Source organism: Echeneis naucrates, chromosome 13 (genome assembly GCF_900963305.1).
Source record: "Echeneis naucrates chromosome 13, fEcheNa1.1, whole genome shotgun sequence".
Taxonomy (NCBI): Eukaryota; Metazoa; Chordata; class Actinopteri; order Carangiformes; family Echeneidae; genus Echeneis; species Echeneis naucrates.
The window spans coordinates 5123502-5145878 of NC_042523.1; the positions used below are offsets into that span (position 1 = coordinate 5123502).

The following is a 22377-nucleotide window of genomic DNA, read 5'->3' on the forward strand; positions in this document are numbered from 1 at the left end:
TTGGAGTTAATTCATTTATTAATGGGGAGACTATACATTACAGAACAGTAAACTGCTCTCAAAGAGAGCACCTCACCAATTTCCTCTTCAGCAGCGGTGTGCCCTCTGGAGTTGGGGGCTCTTCAGGTGTTGTCTCTCCAAAGTCTCCAAGTCCCCCAGGAGCATTGAAACCGGGCAGCCGTCCACCTTCCCTCTCCTCACCATCCTCCTCTTCTTCCTCCCCTCCAACAGTATCTAAGTGTTCAGCTGCTCCATCTGCATCTTGGACTTCTCTAGCTCCTGGTTCAGGTTGTAGGTCGCCATGAACTTCATCCTGTGTTGGATCTGGCATACTTGCTAAGATCTCTGTAACAGTCATCTTCTTGGCACCCTCCACCAGGCCTCCACCGAACAGGACCTTCCATATGAATGTGAAGAAGCCCTTACATATGCTATAGACAAACATCAGGATGCCCATCAGGACAGTGTATATAAATGTAACCAAGCCAACCACCATCTCCTTCACTGTCATTTTTCTTAGTTTGCGGTATCGACGGCGCAGGTTACGGAAAGTGAACATGTTGAAGAAGTTAACCACGCTCTTCAGGAAGTCTGCAAAGGCTGAGGTTGACTCTGCAGCTTCACCTTCTCCGTTGCTTTCATCCCCTTCTCCAGAGTCTCCTGAATCTCCTCCACCCTCCTCCTCCTCTTCGTCATCTTCCTCTTCCACACCATCGCCCTCAGGCTCAGAGATGGATGCAGCAATGTTCATCTCAAAGATGGTGTCCTCGCAGAAGTTCACAAACAACTCCATCTTCTCACTCTCCCCGCCCTCATTGACCACATCGAAGATGAACTGCCGTTTGGACTCTCTGACCTGTGGCATTTCCCACTGGTTACGGTTCTCCTCACTGATTTCAAAGTAAATGCGCTCAATCTTCCGGCTTGCTCCCATTATCTCAATGCGACCAAGGAAAGGGCGGAAATAGTTCAGCACGCTCTCGGCCTGCTCCAGGAAGTTCTGTAGGCGAGTATCATGAGGTACATGTTCTGACAGGTTAGTCAGCAGGACAGCGATATTGAATCCAATATCTTTGGCTGGCTCCTGGAAACGATCGGCAAACTCCTCAAAGTTGATCATCTCATTTTCATCGGCCTCTGAGCAGGAGAGGAGGAACTGGATTTCTGAGGGAGAGTATTGTTTCTGGCTGTCCATGGCCTTGGAAAAGTCCTTCTTGGAGATAAGACCTCGGGGGTCAGTCACATAATCTCGGAACGCATCGGATGCCACGATGTCCTTCAGTTTGAGGAACATGTCAAAGAACTTGAGGATCATCTCCACATTGCTGGAGGACTCCACCAGCATATCAACCATCTGCCTGGCAATGGTACCATTCACCACATTTCCTAGTGAAGAAGTGGAAGAAAGAAAATGGAGGTCGGGAAAGCAGAGAAAGTATGTGACAGAAAGAGGAGTACATCACCGGACTGGAGCGGTCATCATACCTTCAAGCAGAGACAGAAGCATCACTACCATGTCTTTCTGCAAATCCAACAGTTCCTTCAACAGTCCAATTTGACTGGAGTCCTGTAACAAGGTTAAACACAGCAAAAAACAAACAAACAAACAGCGGACAAAACAAGATTCTTAACACGCGTACTGAGTGAACATTTCAATTTAAATATATTACAGATTAAATTAAGAGGATGTGTGGGTCTTTCTGAGATAAAACATGGGAGACACTACCTCAGGGTGTGCTCTACTCCAAAAATGATCCTGGGTTTGCATTTTTAAATAAAGAATATGCATTTTTAACATCAGAAATAGTACACTCAAAGTGATGGAAAGCACGTCAGACACTGGGAGATAAGTCTAAGAGCAGCACCGCCTTTGCCCTTCATCTGAAATCGTAGCTGCAGCATGGGAGCAAGGAAGACATAAACGTCTTTGGAGACGCTTATCCTAGCACTCCTGAAGACCTACACCAGCAGATAGTATGTCGCAAATATTTCAGACAGTCTCAAGTGGTTGTGAGGCTGGTGGAGATCAAGAGGAAAGGAGTGTCAGGACAGACAGGAGCTGACTACGAGGGAGGTCACACTATTACCCTCTGATACCTCTACATCAGCAACAAAATGTTACATACAAGACAACAAAATAGAGCTGAATAAGCGAAAGCAAAGCAAGCCATTGAGATCTTTTAGGAATAATAAATCAATTAGTAATCTTTTGCACAAACATCTCTTCATAATCCAAGCCACAAGAGCTGTTCAAGGCCTCTACAATTACATATAAAATTTGCAGATGCCTGAAGCAGACTTCAACTATGCCTGGTGTGAAATATAATGTCAAAAGTTATTGCTATTCTTGTGTTTAGAACAGGGTTTTCAATAAAGGGATGGACTGTGTCTGCTATACTGTGTGCCTTCCCAGTATACAAGGACATAACATCAATGAGATGATGGCTTGTTAGAAAAACCCCAAAAGAAAAGGAAAGGATGTATTTCTACAGATGGAATAGAAAAAGAGGGAAATGATGCGTGTTAAGTGGTGTATTAATAAATATTGTGAAGCATGGGCTTTAAAAAAGCATGAAGGACTAGAACATGAAATGGCATTCACAGAGAGACAGATTCTTACGCCATTTCGTTGTCCAGGATCAGGGTGCATCTAACAGGGTTACACATGAAAATAAAAATGTTATTCAACATTTTTACTTCATTTTTGTATTTTTTTTTTTATATTAGGTAAAGAATACTTTGATAATAAAAGACACAGCTCCTGTCTCTGTTTATAATCATTAGACCAAACAATTCTATTATTTACCTTTATGATTTTCAGAGTTGATAAATTACGATAGATGTTTTATCAACATTCACAAAAATTTTATATATATTTGCAGGGCAAAAGTCATTCTTTTTTTATATATACAAAACTGTGATAAGCTAAGATCAGATAGTCACCATATAAAAATACAAAAATGTATTTTAAACAGCAGTGTCAGTAGTAATCAACACCATCACACAGAATTAGGCTGGGAAGGAAACACTGCAGCTCTTTGTTAGGTCAAAGCAGATAGAGGTTATTCAAAACAAACACGTATCTTCAGCACAATCAAGCCCTGAGCATGGTACAGTGTACAATGAAGAGATAGTGAAATTAGCTGAGGTGGATAATACATAATCAGAAAATGTATTGTGAGGAAAATCAAGGGAAGACAAAGCAGTAACTGTTTTTCCTCACATTATTTCTGCCTTCTTTACATGAGGTTATGTTCAAAATCGGAATCAACTGAAACAATCTGTTTATTTAGGATGAAGCAATGCCAGACACAAAATAAGTCATTAAAGTCTTGTTGTGCCATTTGTGTATATTCCATTTTTGTGGCACAAAACAGCAGGTGAGTGGTTAAATTGATACCATTACCTTTCAATACTAACATAATAACCGAGCTGAGGTTGTTGCCAGTGCAGGTATCAGAAAGTGTGAAACTTTTAGAGAGGTGAATTTTCTCCCAAACCAAACTAAAACATGAGAAATGCATGTCAGAGCGTATTTAAACTTAATATTGTACCATACATCACGTTTTCCAGTATCTTTAAAAAGGTCTTTTAAACATTGCTCAGTGAAGAGGCAGAGACAATATGACAAAGAAAAGAGGGGGAAAGCTGGTTAAGATTTAAGAACAGCTAAAAATAATCAAATAAATACATACTTTACTCTGCAGGAACCGTGAGAGAGACAGTTTACAAAATTAGTATACTCAGAGTAAACATTTTAATTCACATTTTTTTTCGGTAAAATAATTTTGATTCATCTCTTGGTCAACTGTAAAAAGACGACAACAACAACAACAACAACAACAAAAAACCTGAGAAATTATTAATTATTATCATTGAACCTCTGAACATTCTCTATTGAAATGATCCCTAAAATCAAATAAGAATACACAACATTATAAATATTCAGTATGGCTAGAAAAAAATTCAAAACAAATATATTCATTAAGTTGTTTCTTACCTGAGCGAGTTTCATCATCATATGAGCAAAGACGTGCAGGAAGCCCACAACAGCGTCCCACAACCTGCTGTGGGCCAGAGACTGCTGGTTCCCAGTGCAGGGACCCTGTCAGAGGCAAATGGAAGTGTTACAGTAACAGCCATCCCATACCCGTATCTCCGAACCTATTTCGGTCGCAGCTGCTGGAGCCAAGCTGATGATGAGCAAGGCTGAGGTACACCCTGGATAAGTCACCGGTATACCACTGGACCACTTGAGATAAGCAATCGGTCATGCTCACATAAATACATAGTAATACAGTTAATAACAGTATGTGTAATAAATAATATGAGAATATAGTGGTTTTTATCCAAAAAGTCAATGCCTGAAGCCACAGCAGTTTCAAATGCAAGTTTGCCATCGAGCAAAAATGTTTACTTGTGGTGAGCTTCTGATTTGTAACATATATAACATTAAATGCTGGAGGGTGTATTTTGTAACTGCACTTTGAAAAGAAAACTATTTCATTTTTATTACCCATTTTCAAAATGCCAGTTTCCCCATATTGTGAAGAAAAGAGTGGATGCTTCTATTGTCATAATGAGTGGTGATCCCTTAATGGCTGCTCAACCTAAGGAGTCCCTTTGAAACTATCCCATCCTGTCGAAATTTGGTTTATCCACCATTAACATAGAAGCTGTCTTACCTGGATGTACTCAGTCAAGCTGTTGAAGACCTGTTTGGCCACAGTCATTGCTTTGGAGAAGTTCCTCTTACCAGGCTCATCAATGATGTCTTTGCCTGAGTAGTACCAGTAAAAGTCACTGATTGACTCCTGCAAACAGAAGGGAGGACGCCATGTTAGCTCTTAATGAATTAATCTTACTGCTGTAAGTATGTGTATTTATATCAATATGTTTGATTCCTCTTCACGTATTTCCAAACATAGTTTTAGGAGTTTTAGTTTTGGTATATTTAACTAAGAAATGTGGGATTTTGAAATATTTCTGTGTGCTGGCAGAACTAAAGACAATTTATATGGAATGTTTCATAGTAAACATTTTAATTCACTCAATTCATTTTTTTTTCCCCAATAAAATAGTTTTGATTCATCTCTTGGTCAACTGTAAAAAAACGGAAAAAAAAAACCAAAACAAAAAAAAAACCCAAAACAAAACAAAACAAAAAAAAAACCTGACAAATCATTTTATCATTGAACCGCTGAACATTCTATAGAAATGATCTCTGAAATCAAATAATACACAAAATTATAAATATTCAGTATAGCTAGAAAAAGACTCAAAACAAATATATTCATTAAGTTGTCTCTTACTTGAGCGAGTTTCATCATCATATGAGCATCATATGAGTTTCATATTTCATATTTCCAAATTTACCACAGAACTAAGATCAGACTCATCATATACGTCACCTGGAGTCGAAGCAGGTAGTCCACAGTGCAGATTATGATATTGATGGTGGTGGTGCTGCCTGTCTGAGTTCTCAGGTAGTTCTGAAAATCTGAAAGTGGAAAGCGAAAACAAGAAGCCCTTTAAATCTAGTTTTCAACAAACAAAATCTTGTGTTCAAATAACGACAGAATGTCCCAAAAAAATCTACCGCCAAGTTTATGCACAGGAGAAGTATATCATATTTGTTTGATGAAAGTGAAAAACTGACTGTCTTCAACAGCACATCGTAAGAAAAGAAAACAAGCAGTCTACCTCGAAGGCCTTCACTTTAAATTAGCCTGATGTTTGGAGAAAATACTGTTGTTTTCTTCTTCACTGACTCACCGTTATTGTGGCCCTCGCACAGAAGCTGCAGGAAACGGAAGAGGTCACACGTAAATTCATCATCTGCCATCACTTTCTCATCTGGACAGGAGAACAAAAAAAATGCAAATGAATCCGTGCAAAATAAATTTTCAAAAGTCCGAATGCACACTATAAGTGAACTCAGGAATTCTGCTGCGTCTCTCTATCAGAATACAACATTAGAACAAGGGATTAGCTTTATTAAAAAAACATATGTACCGGTGTATTAAATCATATCTCAGAGGGAAACTGATAAATTTGCTTAAATTTTACAAATACTATTTGTCAGTGACTCTATCTAAGCGTGTGCAGACGTCTGATGCAAAAACAAAAAAAAATTGTTAGTCCGTCACCTCATACCACTCTCCTGCTTTTATTAAGACGCGTTAGTGAAACCACAAAGGCCTCTGAGTCCCTGTCCACCTGTCAGCAGGACACGGAGGCTGAGGCTTACACACTGAATGCACTTCAGTTTTTCAAACTTTACCTCTGTCTGCTTCTCCAATATGTATTTTTTTTGTTTTTATATAAAATGTGTATTAAACAAAACTCAAAATGTAAAGCAGGTCATGACAAATGGACATGAAACACATGGATAACTGGATATCAACAACAACATGAGATACATACAAACAGAACTGAGGACACAAATACATGTGACAGCGAACACGGAAATCGGAGATAATGTCACAGCACACCATCATGCAGGACAGATCTACTGAACTCTGCAAACTCATTCATGTGTATCTAAAGCTGGGAAAGTTAGTCCCTTTAAGGACTGTGAAGAATTACGACTAAACTCCCAATAAACTTCTTTCGCATCATGACAGCCATGACAAAATACACAGTTTATTGATCTCTTTCAGCATTCCAGTTTAAAATTCATATCTTTTTTGAGAATGCACAGGCATGCTGAGATTTAATCATCATGGTCCATCAAAAAAAAATGAATGGTGTAGGTGCGGCAATAGTGCTGGGTTTCATATTTTCCGACAGCAAACATGAACATAGCGCCTGGTGTAAAGACTTTACCTACAGTAGCTACTGTTACATGAACCCTTACCTGTAGCAAGAGAAAGGACGGGACCACAAACTACAGAGCCGACAGGTTACATACAAAATGAGATCATAGAGGGTCGGTGATTAAGCAACAGTTAGTGCTATGACTCTTTTTTCAGAAACACTGTTTTCACTTTAAACCTTTGCACTACCACGTCTTGCGTTGAGAAAATTATGGATGTGAGGGCACATTGTACAGATAATGAGCATTTCTATGGAGCGGCTTTACACGGATGGTCTAGATGTGTGGTTGAGCTCTGGACATATGACTACACGTAACATGAATGCTGCAAATAAGCGGGCTTAGAAGAAATCCTACTACTGCTGCAATTCATTTCAGTTTCTAGGACACAGGATCAGTCGGTTCATCATGATCTATTTGAGAAAACTAGGTGGGAGAGGAAGAATGAGGTTATTGTTTTTCCTTCCCGTTGAAAAGTAGCAAGACTGAGCTGTCAGAGTTACAGTAGATCTGTAATAAAACACTCAAGGTAAAAAAATAAACTTTACAATCAGCGGCATGTGTATCAGCAGCTCCCATTATAATGTGAGCATGTGACTGTAAAGCTTGTTTTTACTGATTCCTTGAGTGTGAAATGAAATGCATTTTAAAATCACAGCAAGGAAGAGACTCGTCAAGTGGTTCAGAGCTAAAAGAAAAAGAGGACAGAAAGCATGAAGAGACAGAAAGAGGAGATATTACAGCAAAGTTTCATTTACCACGTTCTAGCTTCATATCTGAGAACCGCGAGAGCAGCAAATTGACGAGTGGGAAAGACATGGGAATGTGGGGTGAAGGGTTGAAATGGGCAAAGTGAATGAGATGTGGGGGAGAGAGGAACAAAGAGAGACGCAGTGAGTCCAACAAATCTCATGGCTGTCAGTGGATGATAAACAGTTTCATAAATTAACAGTCAAAATGCTGATTTCAACATTCTCAACATACGTGTGTACTTAAAAAAAAACAAACAAACAAAAAAAAAAAACCATACCTGCAACCAGGCATCCATGAACAGGCACACTCTGACACACACAGATGCACACAGAAGAAACTAGGCACAACAACTACAAAAATGTCCATTGTATCCCAAACCAATGCCAAGACAGGTAGGACATGTAGGATGTGTGAGAGGAGAATGTATGACAGTGTGTCCAGTTACTGTGCGGTAGCAAGAAGCTGTAGACCAAACTCACTGGTGCCTTCCTCTGAAACCATCCCAAGTCCTTCAGCCTTGTTCTGCCTCTCAAAAGCATTCAGGTCCAAAACGCTGCCAACATCAATCAGTCAGTCAACATCAGAGCAGCAAATGTTTCTTCCACTTTTGCAGAGTAATGTTTAGGTTGCAAGCGTCATAACTTCAATTATCCAAAAGACAGAGTTGGTATGAAATGAATTCATCACAGACCTGCAGGTCTGCATCAGAGCCTGAACGCTAAGGAAAAATCCCACATCCTTTTTATCCTTCAGATAGTCCAGCATCCTCTGCACACAGGCAAAAGAACAGAAAAACAAAACTTTTATTGTCAACAGATTGATAAAAAATAAACATAGTTAGGCTGAGAAATGGAAAAATGGCGTGTATAACTTGGCTCTTTTTACCTGCTGTACATCACTGTTGCCTCCATTGAGGATGGAGATTCCCAGTTTGAGTGTGGAAGAAACCATGGCTCCTGGTTCACCTGAAAAAAGCAGAAACATCAGCGCTGTGTAACATTTCCAGACTTAACACTGTAGTCAGAGTAGCAATGTTTCATCTGTGCCATCTCAATACTACTTACTACTACTTACTACTTCCTAGTATTTAAATGTTAAATACTAGTAAACACTGTTGATGTGGTTTTCACAAAACCTAAAGAAACTATTTATATTAACATTTACTAAAACCTTAGGAAAGGCTCTCCCCTCTCCTTTTTAACGTGTGTGTGCTGTGTCATATCTTATACACGCTAATAGTATTATGAATTTGGAAAAGTCATTAATGTCTGCTCAGATTCATGTTATAGAAACAGTCCCGATGGAAGTATAATGGCTCCAAAAGTGTATGCTATGGGTGACAACATTGTTGATGTCATTTTTTGTGTGGCTATACACAGTTCTACTCAGATTACCGTTACAGTAAAGGGCCCGAAATCTGTGAATATAGCTTCACATGTGTATGTGTGAGCATGTGTCCTACTGTATTAGCGGCTACCTTTACAGGCGCTAATCATCTGTAACACCATCTCTGCAGCCCCGCGGTCATGCAGACGAGACTGCTGGTATAAAAGCCTCTGTTTCTCCATCTCCTTTTCCTGTGAAGAAGAGAAGGAGGGACACAGCTGTAACCCTGCCAACAGACACTGCACTGCCCCCCACACACGCACGCACACACACGCACGCACGCACGCACACACACACACACACACACACATCCTCATAATTATGTCTTAATGATGATCAAGTGACTGAATAGTTATCATTTCTATTTAAACTGAAGACATCAAAAAGTCTGCTAATGTTTGAACTGGCTGGTTTTACTTAATTAATTAATTCAATCTACTTAATTACCGTCATATTTCTGATCTTTGTTAGCTTGACACAAACATGAGATTAAAAAAACACTATAGGACGAATTGAGAAGCAGTTGAATGTATAAAATGTTTTTGTTTTGGTTTTTTTTCTAAATAAATAACTACTGTAGCTCCTCTATCATGCCCTTATATTGTGACATCTCCTTTCAATACCTACTGCTGGTTCTGATGTGAAATAGAGGTGCTCTAAATGAAACTATGAACACAATTCCTCACTTTTCATTTCTGTGCAGCATGAATAATTAATATGCACATTAATATGCGTATGGTTTGACTCCCATAGGACTAAGAATCGCAGTACTTTGTCTCTTTGCTTGGTTGAGTTAAAGGGATTGTTTCTGGCGGAAAGGACAGTCGACAACCTTTGGCCAAACACTGAACTTTGTCTTCTGAATGAATTTGATGTTTAAAAGATGTTTTTCACAGTGATAAAAATACTTCAAATCATACAGACGTATGGCTCAGACAATTGCTACAGCAGTGGCTCTTTATTCACTCACACATGCACACACACACACACCCACATGCACACGCGCACACACTCATCCACCTCTATGGGAACACAGCATATATTAGTGATAGTAATTATTCCAGTTGTCAGCAAACATTTGATGGTAGCAATCATTTATTTCCAGAGCATAAAACACACTGCTCACTGCACACTGGCTCAGTAAAACTTAGGCATGCCCTCCTGCTTCAAACAGTACAACTTCATGTTCTTCCGTCTTAGAGCCTGAAGAACTGTATGTTTCCTGTTAGCATTCTAGTTCAACTATGGTAAATTAGGGAAAGGCATTTACTTCAGTTAACTATAACCTAAGTACCATATTTTTCACAATATAACGCACGCTTAAAATCCTTAAATTTTCTCAAAAAGCGGCAATGCGCCTTATGTATGAATTCTTGTGCTCACTGACCTCGACCCAATTTTATTTGGTACACTTAGCTCAAAAATCTGTGAAAATGTTTTAGTCGGAACATTCCCAGCTGACACAGGGACGTTGTATTAATGTTGGTCCTTGGTTGGATATGGGTTGCAATGTCACACAATGTTAGATAACTAATTATGTAGTGCAAGTTCGACTTATGTGACTGTTTTGTTTCACTTTATATATGTTTTATCATGCTCCTTATGTATGAAAATAGACCTGTTCACTGATATTGCGCCTTATGGTCCGCAAAATACGGTGTTCTTTAATCATTTAATACTGGACTCTTTTGAAGTCACAAATGCTACTGTAAGCCCTAACCCTAACCCTAACCCTAACAGTAGTTATTTGAGAATAAAATAAATGGAATCATGTCATTTAATGGGTTTAAATGTGTTACTCTACATTGTTACTGTGCTGTACTTTCCTGCATTAACATGACAGCATTTTCCTGCTTTTGTAACAAATCATAATGCAGCTGCTCTCAACAACCATCCTGTTGACAAAAGAGGTTAGATTTGACCCACCCACCACACATCATGCATGAAACCCCACCCAAAACAGGGTTACCTACCCCTCCCTCCATCCACCCCCCTCCCTAATAGGCCTGACTGTGTTTAGGGAGCAACTTTCCTCTAATTGCAGAGGCTCTGCTCATCTTTTGAGCAAACTGCATGGCTTTGTTATGAATGGAGTATAAGATTCATGTGTGCGTCTGTGTCTGTGTGTGTGTGGCTGTGCATGGCTGACTGTGCAGGCTTTTCCAAAGGTAGTCGATGGTGAGCACAGAGAGGGAGACTTCTTTACATTGTCCAATTCAAAATAAAGACAAACAAAATCAGTTACTTGTCAGTAGTTAGGTCTTGAATTAGGATTGTCAGGTGAGTCCATATTGGTAAACACATTAGCAGGTGAGTACTGGACTGTGTAAGTCAGGAAAAGGTGATTCAAGTCTGGGAGACTCTGACCACATACACACACGCTCAACACAAGAAAGCTGGCTCTAATCTTTACAGAACCTGCTGCATACTATTTCAGAATGTAGCTGCTCACTTCAGTCTTGAATGGCAGCATCACATTGCAGTGAAAATACATGTACCCAAAAAGGAATATATATATATACATATGCCAGGAAATCCTGCAAGTCTCCATTGCTGCTGCTTTCCTTTGAGGTAAAAGAAATCATTGAGATATCAAATTGTCACTTTGCTAGATAGTTGATTTGCTAATTATATACTTTGTTAGGTGCACACATTTGTCTATATTCATTGTTGCACTAATTTGGTGGCTCAGCTAAATAGCCTCTTTGGGAGTTTTAAATTGTACCCAATATGTCTACAGCAGCATTTTGGCCCCAATAGAGCAAAAATATCTAATTCGCAGCAGGAAATCAACCTGTTTCAGAACTACATCATGCTTGGAAATTGTGATTCTAAAATAAATAGCTGGCAAAAATTATTTTTTTTTTTTTGTTGTTGTTGTTGTTGTCCTTGTTTGCTTGTTTCATTTTGATGTCTTTCGCTGCACCATCTGGCTGTGCTCATGTCATGCAATTTAGAAAAAACTAATTTGAGTCTACAACATTGAGACGACTGTCGGGCCAAGTCCATCAAAGGCATGCACAGGTCAGTCCACCATACCAGGAAATAGACAAGTGGTGTGAGTGAAAAGAGAAATGCCAGGTAGAAAAAAAAAAAAAAAAAGAGATATGTTGTAATCAAAGGTTGGGGTGGGGGGGTGTGCCGAGTGTGATGGTGTGGTGTGGTCACTCAGTGCGTGGGGAGGTGCTTCTCCGCTGACTCCCCTGTACCCCTTCCCCTGGTCCCCCCATACCATCTCTGTCTGTCGCACCTCAAAGGATGGCTCCTCCCCCTCCTGTTCTCCCCCTTCGTCTTCCTCACCAATGTGGCAGCTCTGGTGGGAGACGACAGCAAGTCAGTGACCAAGATTGCCATCAGATCTTACCACCACATCCTGACAAGGCTAAGCAAAGTATTGTTGCATATGAAGTTTAGGCTAAGCAAAAAAAATCCATTCACGTAAAGGGTTTTAATTATTTCAGTTGGAAATGGCAACTCTGATGATCTGCAGCTATCCAGAGGTCTTACCTTTGCCATAATATCAGCATACGACATATAGAGATGGTCAACAACAAGTTTACTGTAATAACACAAGATATGACAAGAGTCAGGGAGGCACGCTGATGAACAGGTGACAAAGCTGAGTTGCACAAGGAGGGAAAGGCTCTTACATTTTTTCTGTGAGGGCTGTGCGGCTGAAATGAAGAATCAGCTGGTGAAGGGGGTCAGGCTTCGTCTCGGTTTCTTCGTCCTCTTCCTCCTCTTCCTCCATGGCTTTCTAATTATTGGTGATCAGACGAATCACGACGAATCAGTAATGTGGGCAAAATGGCACGCGTAATCAATTCTAATTTTCCGAAACAAGTGGAGAGTGACTTACTGACAAGTCGTCAATCATCTTGTCCTCAAATGAGCAACCCTCAGTCTCTAACCAGTTGCGCTTATATGCATCCAAGAACATGTTTGTTGCTCTGTGCCTGTGCAACAAGAAGTCAATGACACTTAATTAGAAGTCACTGAGACTTAACAGTGTCTATAAGGCTCGTGATTTTATCATAGATGTTTTTCAGGGAGTACGAAAGGAAATTATTACGTGGGAATGTTGTACAGGGGTGTCATCCTGAAACAGGCCACCACTGCCCTGCGCCGCTGTTTGGACAGCAGCTTATGCCAAGCCATTTTCTTTGATTTGAAGGGGTGCTCCGTCTAAGGCAAGCAAACAATATCCAACAATTAGGTTGCGATTGACCTTTTATGCGCACGTCACGTGTGTTGGCCACAAAGCACTTGAATTTGTGTTCATACTCACCACCTCAATATGGTAAAGAACAGCAGACACCTCTTGTACTCTTTTAACCACCTTGTCAGGCTGCTCAGCATCTTCAGCCTTTCCAGACATCTCCTTGTAAAGAGACATCTGCCAGCGCATAGCTGGGTCTTCCTCCTGAGACCATATACATTGAAATACATATTTCGATATTTTTCTTTCATCTTTAATTGGTGGAACAATGAAGTCCACCCACCTTGCCCTGAAGATGAAGGTTGTTGTGCAAGAACTCCCTCACTTCTTCATCTGTGTCTTTCTACAAGAGAAGATAATGCAAGATTGAAAATGTACTTTTCAATTCAAGACGCCCAGCTTACTAACAAGTAGTATATACATGTAGTAGTACATGTATATCAGCCCCTTAAGAACTAAACTCAACTAAACTCAACTATTACAAAAAATTTAACTTTGTAGGAAATCTTCTTTCCATAAAACAAAGATTTGAGAAAATGCGTTTCATATGGGCCACTTTTTAAATGTTTGAAGACAGCATGTTTACAGAGCTTTGACTCATCGATATACCAGTGAGTATCTGATCTTGGCAAGATTGATCAGCTCCTGGTCTGCAGGAGAGCACATGTTGAGGCCAATGGGAAGCATCTTCTTCAGTGCTGCTACGATAAGGGAGGTCTGCACGGAGTAGCGATCTCCGCGCCGCTTTTTCTTGGTGCGCTCCTGCTCTGAACCTCCAGACTAAAGAGAAAAAGAAAAGTTTGAAGTAGTCCATCATTGTCTGGACTAAACCCCCAACAACTACACACTGAACATACATATTCTCTGACATCAGAGGCTCTTTAGAACATGTCACATAAAAGTGATGAGGGGAAACTAGTTCGAACACAAAATTAATTAGGGAAACAGATGCAATGGGAAGGCCAGCTGCCAGTAACATTGTAAATGATAACATGCTGATACTAAGATTTAACCAAGTGAAAATTATTACGCCTCAGTTGAACACAAACCAACGATTTTTTTCCTGTAAACAGCAACCTTTGCTGAGGCTTCGCGTGCTTCAATGCTGCATCAATTACGGTCATTGCACACAATGCAGCCTCACTGTTAGTAGTGCATAGACCAGACAGGACACATCCTGTCCATCTGACAGCACGCAGAACAGCACAAGTCTGTGGGGCCAGCTCCATCGCCCTGGAGCTCTTCTCACACGTTCCTGTCCTGGGACTGCCAGTGCTCATTACTGACTGTTGTCTGGCCTCACGGCAATCTCTCTGCCCCCAGTGTGGGTATTTGGGTAAAAATGTTGGACAGCGAGAGGCATCGTGAGGATCAGCTAACAGGGGCTGGCTTCAGTAATGCCCATCTGATAGCCAAGGAGAGGACGTTATCTAATTTTTTCTACAGCAACCATGTAAAACATGAAACAATGATAACATACTGACAGATTTAACAATTTTATGGGGGTCAATGAATTAGGCATGGAGTAACGAGTCCAGTTAGTAAATATGATGGCAGCTATTTGGTGTTTTCCCGACAGTCCCATCTAACAACAAATGCTGCAAATCAACCAAACAAATGTAATGATAACAGGGAGGGCGTTTACAACAACGGCGTTTTGGTGTAAATAGGTAATGAACACAAAGCCAATGATAATAATGAAAAGAGAAGAGTCCCCCGGCGCAGGAATCTTTACCACAAAAGCTGAAAGGAATCCAAGTGTCAATAACAAGGTTTCAACTTCACAGGTGGCACAGTAGCATGTGCTCCACAACTGTGTCCAACAGGTACGGTACGAAGGCAAACTCCTTATTAATCAAACAAAAACAGAGTGATGGTGCTCGGCTGAAGCAGAGGACACTTCGAATGAGATATCAGCCGAGCGCCATGAAACCTCTCAGGCCACTAAGATCTACTGCAAAGACCTTTCATCAAGCCGCTCCAGATCTCTATTCAAACATATACAAACACACACGCACACACACACACACACAACACATACACTTTTTACTCAAATATGAAAGCAAATATATCCCACTGACAGAAAAAACACCCTTACCATAAGCAGCTTTATTTCACCCATAGGTTTGCATTAACACTGTATTACTAAATGTGTGATACTGTGAGCTTATTGTTTTGCGTGTGTGTGTGTGTGTGTGTTTGTGTTGCTGTGTGTGTATGAATGTGTGTAAGTCCTGGGGAATGTGTGTGTAAGAAGGGTGAGCTTGATGAAATGCCTGCCCAAACTCAGAGGTGCCATGCGATCAGCACAGCGCTCGTGCACAAACACAGTCTAACCTCTCCATCTCCGGCCTAGCGGCCCAGCGTCCAACCCCGACACAGGATATAAGGAGAAAACACAGTTAGCGACACTCCTACTACTGCCTGCACGCTAAACAGTGCCACTTACATTGTCCTGGAAAAAGATGTCATTAGTTATGTAATAGCCTATTGCACAGAAAAAGAACAAAATCTTATTAATTAGAGAACAATCATTTACCTGACATTCTTATCTGTAACAACTTAAGTGAAAGAAAGGATATCACAGCTGAGAACAGATTAAAATGGGTTGAATCTTTCCCTGATTGAAATGAGTGGAGTTAGTGAAATATTAATTATTAGAATTTAGTTACTTAATGAGTTACTTCTCTAATTATGTAAGTGAATAAAACATCTTATCAAGTATCAGGCTCTGTTGGCCGTTCATCTGCTTGTCTTCTCTCACCTTGCTCATTTTGCTCTTACTGTCTGCGGTCAGGAAGGACATGTTGTTGATCTCATTCATCACCACAAAGTTCTGCTCCTCCCTTTTAAAGTTCTGTAATAAATAACACAGGACGAGGTTTGAATGGCAAGTCGCGACACCAATCACAGAAATGTAAGAACAGATTTCACTGACACCAGAATACTCACATGGGATTTGGACCAGAAAATAAAGACCTCTCCCACCATCCTAAACAGTTCCTCTGCATCTGGATCTGGGCAGGTCAGCCACCTCGCTCTAGAGACAAAGACAACAATGACTGTTTATCATTTAGTGACTCCAGTATCAAAACAAAGCTTAAAGGGTTAATGTGTAAGTTATCTAGAGCAGACGACATTACCTGTTATTGTCCACATAGCGGATGAGCAATGGGTAGAGAGCATACAGGTCACGACACAGCACAGCAAACTCATCTCGGATGGTCCCATTTTCACTGTCCACTTCTGTCTTGCCCTCCATACGCAGGTGATCCTCCTCAGCCACAACTTTCCCTGAGCGCTTCTTCAGCTTTTCCATGGTGGGGATGAAGTGGGATTTAAGCATCTCTGATTTAGCCCTACTGACAATTGGCTGGGCGAACACTGTACAAGGGGGACACACGAAACAGCTATTGCCACTGGTAACTCCACTGAGCACGTATAGCGTCGTTTAGATGTGCACAATGTGAAAAAGGAATCAAAAATATAATGTAGCAGGTTGTAAGCCCATTATTTAAACATTTGCAGTTAAATCAATGCATAAGGCAGCACAAAGACTCTGACTTCTTTTGAAAAAAGTGTCAAACTGAAAAGGCCCCCAGATTAGACTTTGCAGTTGCATCAGTTGCAAGCAGTGTCAGCAGAAGCATCCTCCCCTATGGTGGCCAGACCTTAACATGTCATCATCTGAAACCCCTCCAGTTTGCGGTGAACCCCCTCCCCTTCACTCACCTGCCAATCTCTTCATCCAGGAGGCCTCATCTATACCCAAGTTGTTAACCACAATCTTCATTATGCTACCAAGCAGCTGGTTGAGATGCTCAGAGGTGACAGCAGTGCAGAGACGGCCCTCCTGCTCAGGGAAATTCTCTGGGCCCCTCTCCCACCAGCGTGGGAGATAGTTACACAACATGGGCAAAGTGATCTCAATAACATGTGGCATTTCTGTGTAGCGAGCCCCAGACTCAGCCAGGTCATGGATTTCTTTCATCAGGATCTCCAGCTCTGGGATGTCTGGGCACAGCTCCTCCACTTGGTTGGGAAGACCCAGAACTGACGGAGAGAACAGACAAAAAAGGTAGACAATTAAATGAAATTAAATCAAACACACTCTACCGGTAGAATAAAATACAATTTGCTTCGACGGAAGAGAAGGTGAAATGCTAAAACCCACTGGCTCTCTCTCTGGGAGTCTTGGTGGTGTAAACAGAGAACATGTTGAACTCATTCAGTTCTGGCTCAAGGAAGGCTACAGGCATTGCAGCTGCTAAGTGGGCCAAACATTCGCCGAGAGCTGGTCGCTGTCTGCATAGGAGAAAAACACCACGCAACCTTAACAAAATGATAACAAGATGACAAATGCAAGGACAAATCAACACGCAATCCATCTATGAAGAAGAACAATTACCTTTACATTTGCCTAACCCTTCCTCTGAGCCACGTGTCTAAGGTTAGACGGTGTTTCGTCTTTTACAGCCCTTTACTTGGAATCACTTATAAATAATTGCCAATTAAATAATTGGCGAAATAAAAATGTTTGCAGCTTGGTGTTAGACTTAGTAAATCCTCAGAGATATGTGCTTACTTCTCTACATGTGGTGTCTTCACGGTGCCCAAAGAGTAGATACTGCACATTAAGCGATAGCAGGATATTTGCAAGTCGTCCACTGGGAATATAGAGAAGGGAGGCAGTTTTGAGTTAGTCCTTTGAAGGCCAAATGAAGTAATTTAAGGCAGTGAAGCACTTCACTCACACATGACGTCATCCCCAAACTGGTGCTGGGCAATATGGTCAAACAGTGACGTGAGAACTGGCAAAAGGGCATTGGTGGTGTAGTTAATGTTCTGGGCCACACCCTTAACCTACAAAAAAACACACAAACACGCACAGATATCAGTAATTGATAAAAGAACCAGATTGTGAAATTGTGGCATATGGCGCTGTCTCTGACCTGATTTCGACTGGACACTTTGCCCAGTTTTAGATTCTCAACCATCTTTTCAATGTCATCTGCAGCACTCTCAAAGAACTGACGCAGGCCGGCCTTCACAATCTCAGGGCCCGATTTCATAACGGTCCTTAAAAAAGTGAGCACAAACAGATAGGATGAATGATGTCAGATAGCCTTTTTTTCTATATTCTCTCAGCCTGAAGAAGCCCTGGATTGATCGTGAGTTACCTGGCATCCAGTGATCGAGAGAGAATGTGTAGACAATTTACCACTGCGCTTGCGTCTGTTCCTGAAATAAGCACAAAAAGGATGTACTGTCAGAGCTCTCTTTCTGTACATGTCCATTTTCAAAAGCTCAATTTTAGGTCAGATTTATCTCAAGATGAATAACTCTTATAGACCCTACATTAAAAACAGACAACAGTTCTTACAGTTACAGCAGATTATGGTAAGAAAAACACTGACAAAAAACAAAAGGACAAGAAAAACGTAAATTTCAACAAATTGCAGATGTTTTATATTACATAACTCAGACAACTTAAACAGGTAAGTATTGAACAGTTGAACCATTGGCTATAGTCGCAGTTAAAAACCGATTGCCTTTTTGCAGCTTGATATGGGAACTTTTCAAGTGGTAGCTTAGCTGTGCACTTTCGCTGTCATGTAATCTGTGGCACTAGTGAGCCAGCATACAGTGCCTCGCATGATCCAGGCAGAGAACACATCACAGAGCTGCGGTACAATACCATCTGTGGCTCCTTGACACCGCGACAGACATTCATGCTCAACGTTGCGTGTACCAATCTGAGTCTAGGCCTTAATGGCAACATCATTTTTAAATCACCAGATTGCAGGAAACATCAATGCCAAGCAGAAGCTGAGCTAAGACGAGAGAAGCATTAGAAGAAGAGGTGCAGAATGGAGGGTAGAGAGAACAAAAGCAAGGTAGGATAGACTGAACCTGAGATACAATGCTGATTAGCATGTTAGTGAGGAGTGAGGAACAAAAAGATCGGGATAGATAAAAAGAAAGGGAGAGGGATAGAGATGGTGACAGGGCATAACACCACCATGCCGATTCCTTACCAAAAAGAGATACTCTGTGCCTCACCAAAGCAGCCAACTTACAGAAGATACTGAGGTAGGGGAAGAAAAGAGGAAAGGGAGGAAGAGGGAGGGAATACAGTAAGGAGAAACAGGGAGAAGATGTTTGAAGTGGCACAGAAAGCAAAAGGGAAGTCACGGAAATAAAGGATATTGCATAAAAGGAGAGATGAGGAGATGAAAAAGGAGAGGACAGACACTATCACGCGGAGGTATTATACATGAGGAAAGGTACATGGTAAAATCACATAATTCAGAGAACAAACCAGTCTATTGAATAGGTTTTTACTGCACACACCTTGCAATCATCTCCTTCTCTTTATTGGAGGAATGGCCTCCACTACCCAACACCTTTGCAGGAGTGGAAAGGAAATACAGACAGTGGTTCTTGAAGTACTGATTTACCAGCGGCAAGAGAATCTGACAAAGAAGAACAAAAAAAGAACAACCCAAGATTAAATATTATCTTTATTAAAATACTTCCTTGCTATAGAAGCTCCACTTCAATGTGCTCAGAAACAGCAACTCAAAATACAACTGGTTTCAGTTTAAAGTGCTGAAAAGTGACTCGGCTTCTCTGTCAAAGAGAAGCAAGGAGAGATCCAAATAACCATCAAGGAGCTCACCTTGGCAAAGAATTTGATCTCTTGTTCATGTGGTGACTTCTCCACTCTACCACTGCTAACGACAGCCTCTGTTAAAAACAAAAGGAATAATACGTTTGTCTCTTGTCCAAATGTACACACTATCACTGGCTGAATAGTATTTGCCTCTCAAACCACAGTACCAAGATGAGCAATGAACTCCTGGGCGATGTCCATCCACTTCAGAAGCTTCTGGAGGAAGCCATAAGCAAAACGCTTCTCAATAGAAGAAATGTCCTGCTCCATGTCCTTCAGACCCCTGGGGTTGGAGACAAGAGGGAGTCAAAATGCAAGAAATGTAGAGAGAGAAACAGAAGCAGAACAAAAGCAGTCTGGTATGTGCTCTTTCAGAGCTAATTTCTTTGTCTACCAACATAGGAAATCAAAAGTATTGGTCTGATCACAGTGGACGGATGATTCCACATAGTATTCTCACCGATGAAAAGAAGCCCTGAAACATAACTGAAAAATAAATAAATAAATAAATAAATTTGCCGATTAAAATACAAACCAGGAGAAGGAATATTAACTTAGCACTATTACAAGTATTATACGTACTTTGTGTGTCATGAATGGGGATATTAAACATAGAGGTGAATCATTAAGGCATTTACTATTGGGGTGATGGTAATGGTGCACGACACAGTCCAATCACTATAAAAAATGTAAAAAAGGGATATTTTTTCATGTTTGTTTTTTATTATCTGAGAGAACCCCAACCCCCACAAGAAAAAAGAAAGATTACTTTCCTTTTTCTTTTTCTTAGATGGGTAACCTGATATAGACAAATGGCAAAGAAATACAACTATCACTTGCATTTCACTGCAACATTTCTCAATCTCTCTTGTGACAATTTCTCTATGCATATCTGATGAGATGCAAGAATAGTAGCGTAACAAATGACAAAAATAGCCAGAGAGAGAGGCACAACATCAGCTGGCTAATCAACGCAGGTCTTTACAGTAGATGATATCTGACCTCTCCATGTGATGATCAGGACTACCAATCTGTTCAATCCTAAACTGAAATGCCTACCTTGTCACAGCGTAGCCATTGAGCTGGAGGAACTTGAGCAAGTCCTGGGCCTTCTCCCTGTCCCTCGCCTTCTCTTTAGCCGTCAGGGTGTCATATGGAACAAGGAGTGGATGGGTGCCACCGCCTAACAGGAGCAAAGATCATTTGGGGAATTAAGACTGCACAGTAGACACAGAAAACATCTAAAGATGTGTAATAGAAACCCTTCTACCTTTGGCCTGGAGCTCCAGCTTCTTCTTCCTGCCCCAGGTGTTGTGATAGTTTTCTGCCAGCTGTTCTGCCATTGACTGCAGGAAAAGGGTATGATAATCAATCTTTCAAGTTGCTTACACATGCGTAACCAATTATAAGAGCTGCAAGAGAGCGCTGATAGATGTGACAAAAAGAAATACCTGCAACTCCCTGGACAGAGCCATCCCTGAGATGTCTATTGGCTGGGGGTTGTAGCCATGACTGGGATCATAAGTGGCCTGAAAATAGAACACAGGGATTTCTAAAGGATTCCAGGAGATCTGAGATCTAATGTGCAGCATTGTTTCACCTATTTAATTAACCCCAAGGACAGAATGTATTGGAATATAAACATTAATGAGACTCCAGTCACTCCAGATCACTAAGAGATTCATCGTTGATTCTCTTTCCTTTGTGAGAACAAACTGAGAGGATGGTTGAGTTTTCCACTGCTCTCTTGTACCTGAGCGGTTTGAGAGATCTTCCGAGTGGCAGTGGTGGCGGCGGCAGCCTTCTTGTCAACTTCTCCTTCCCCGTCCCTGGCTTTCTCCAAGGTCCACTCCCAGGCCAACATGGCCTTGATGGATTCCTTAATGGGCCAACGATAGATCTCCTTGTCCTGAGAAACAGAAATAATGGAACTTATAACCATGAACTACGTGAAAATTGCTAAATATTTTCATAACGTTTTCATGGCACCAGGATACTAGCTTCCAAGTCCTGGGTTCCTCAGATCTGAAAGCAAAGTTCTGATAAAAAAAAAGAGAGTCAAGAAAAGAAGAGTATTACCTTTTCAGAGAATGTTTTGTATGGCCGCAGCATTGGGTGCGTCTTAGCATTCTCATCTAACAACTCTCCATAGGTCCAGTTGTTCTGAATCTGAAAATTGATTTAAAAATTGAGGACAACCATAACAAAGTTTTTCAAATTTCAAATTAGAAACAGGGACATAGTTTATATCTGGCAAGTTACAGTTTTCATAACTGACCTTTTCAAAGGCCCATCTGTCATGAGTGTGCTCTGCATACTTGTTGATGAAAACATCCAGCCTCTCTGGGATGATGGTACTGTAAATTAATTCGTCCTTATTTAATACTACATAGGTTATAAATTATGAAAATGTTAACTTTTGAATTATTTGCTTGCACTAAATTATGAATGTTCCCATAGAAAACAGGTTCATGAAAGGAGCACATAAATAATAAATCTTAGAATAATAAACCTGAATTAGAATCA

General features: G+C 40.8%; 1 protein-coding gene across 7 annotated transcripts in view; it reads right to left on the reverse strand.

Moving 5' to 3' along the window:
• Window positions 1-22377, reverse strand: part of ryr1b (ryanodine receptor 1b (skeletal)) — a 63369-nt gene that overhangs the window by 6598 nt on the left and 34394 nt on the right. Inside the window, exons 53-93 of one of the 7 annotated variants that reach the window (XM_029518194.1) lie at window positions 22130-22208; window positions 21931-22020; window positions 21605-21760; window positions 21303-21380; window positions 21122-21197; window positions 20911-21034; window positions 20019-20134; window positions 19858-19925; window positions 19530-19651; window positions 19214-19263; window positions 18356-18416; window positions 18128-18254; window positions 17930-18038; window positions 17761-17842; window positions 17350-17480; window positions 16908-17228; window positions 16319-16559; window positions 16128-16215; window positions 15940-16032; window positions 15513-15527; window positions 13785-13955; window positions 13459-13518; window positions 13245-13379; window positions 13029-13141; window positions 12816-12912; window positions 12607-12713; window positions 12464-12515; window positions 12207-12269; window positions 9048-9147; window positions 8456-8535; window positions 8262-8338; window positions 8050-8123; window positions 7576-7593; window positions 5776-5856; window positions 5412-5500; window positions 4686-4814; window positions 4001-4105; window positions 3696-3701; window positions 2621-2650; window positions 1486-1567; window positions 77-1386 (exon numbers count right to left, since the gene is read on the reverse strand). In XM_029518194.1, the coding sequence (XP_029374054.1) occupies window positions 77-1386; window positions 1486-1567; window positions 2621-2650; window positions 3696-3701; window positions 4001-4105; window positions 4686-4814; window positions 5412-5500; window positions 5776-5856; window positions 7576-7593; window positions 8050-8123; window positions 8262-8338; window positions 8456-8535; window positions 9048-9147; window positions 12207-12269; window positions 12464-12515; window positions 12607-12713; window positions 12816-12912; window positions 13029-13141; window positions 13245-13379; window positions 13459-13518; window positions 13785-13955; window positions 15513-15527; window positions 15940-16032; window positions 16128-16215; window positions 16319-16559; window positions 16908-17228; window positions 17350-17480; window positions 17761-17842; window positions 17930-18038; window positions 18128-18254; window positions 18356-18416; window positions 19214-19263; window positions 19530-19651; window positions 19858-19925; window positions 20019-20134; window positions 20911-21034; window positions 21122-21197; window positions 21303-21380; window positions 21605-21760; window positions 21931-22020; window positions 22130-22208 (5206 nt within the window). Of the gene's footprint in view, window positions 1-76; window positions 1387-1485; window positions 1568-2620; window positions 2651-3695; window positions 3702-4000; window positions 4106-4685; window positions 4815-5411; window positions 5501-5775; window positions 5857-7575; window positions 7594-8049; window positions 8124-8261; window positions 8339-8455; window positions 8536-9047; window positions 9148-12188; window positions 12270-12463; window positions 12516-12606; window positions 12714-12815; window positions 12913-13028; window positions 13142-13244; window positions 13380-13458; window positions 13519-13784; window positions 13956-15512; window positions 15528-15939; window positions 16033-16127; window positions 16216-16318; window positions 16560-16907; window positions 17229-17349; window positions 17481-17760; window positions 17843-17929; window positions 18039-18127; window positions 18255-18355; window positions 18417-19213; window positions 19264-19529; window positions 19652-19857; window positions 19926-20018; window positions 20135-20910; window positions 21035-21121; window positions 21198-21302; window positions 21381-21604; window positions 21761-21930; window positions 22021-22129; window positions 22209-22377 lie in introns of all 7 variants that reach the window. The other 6 variants (XM_029518191.1, XM_029518193.1, XM_029518192.1 and 3 more) reach the window with 6 other exon arrangements.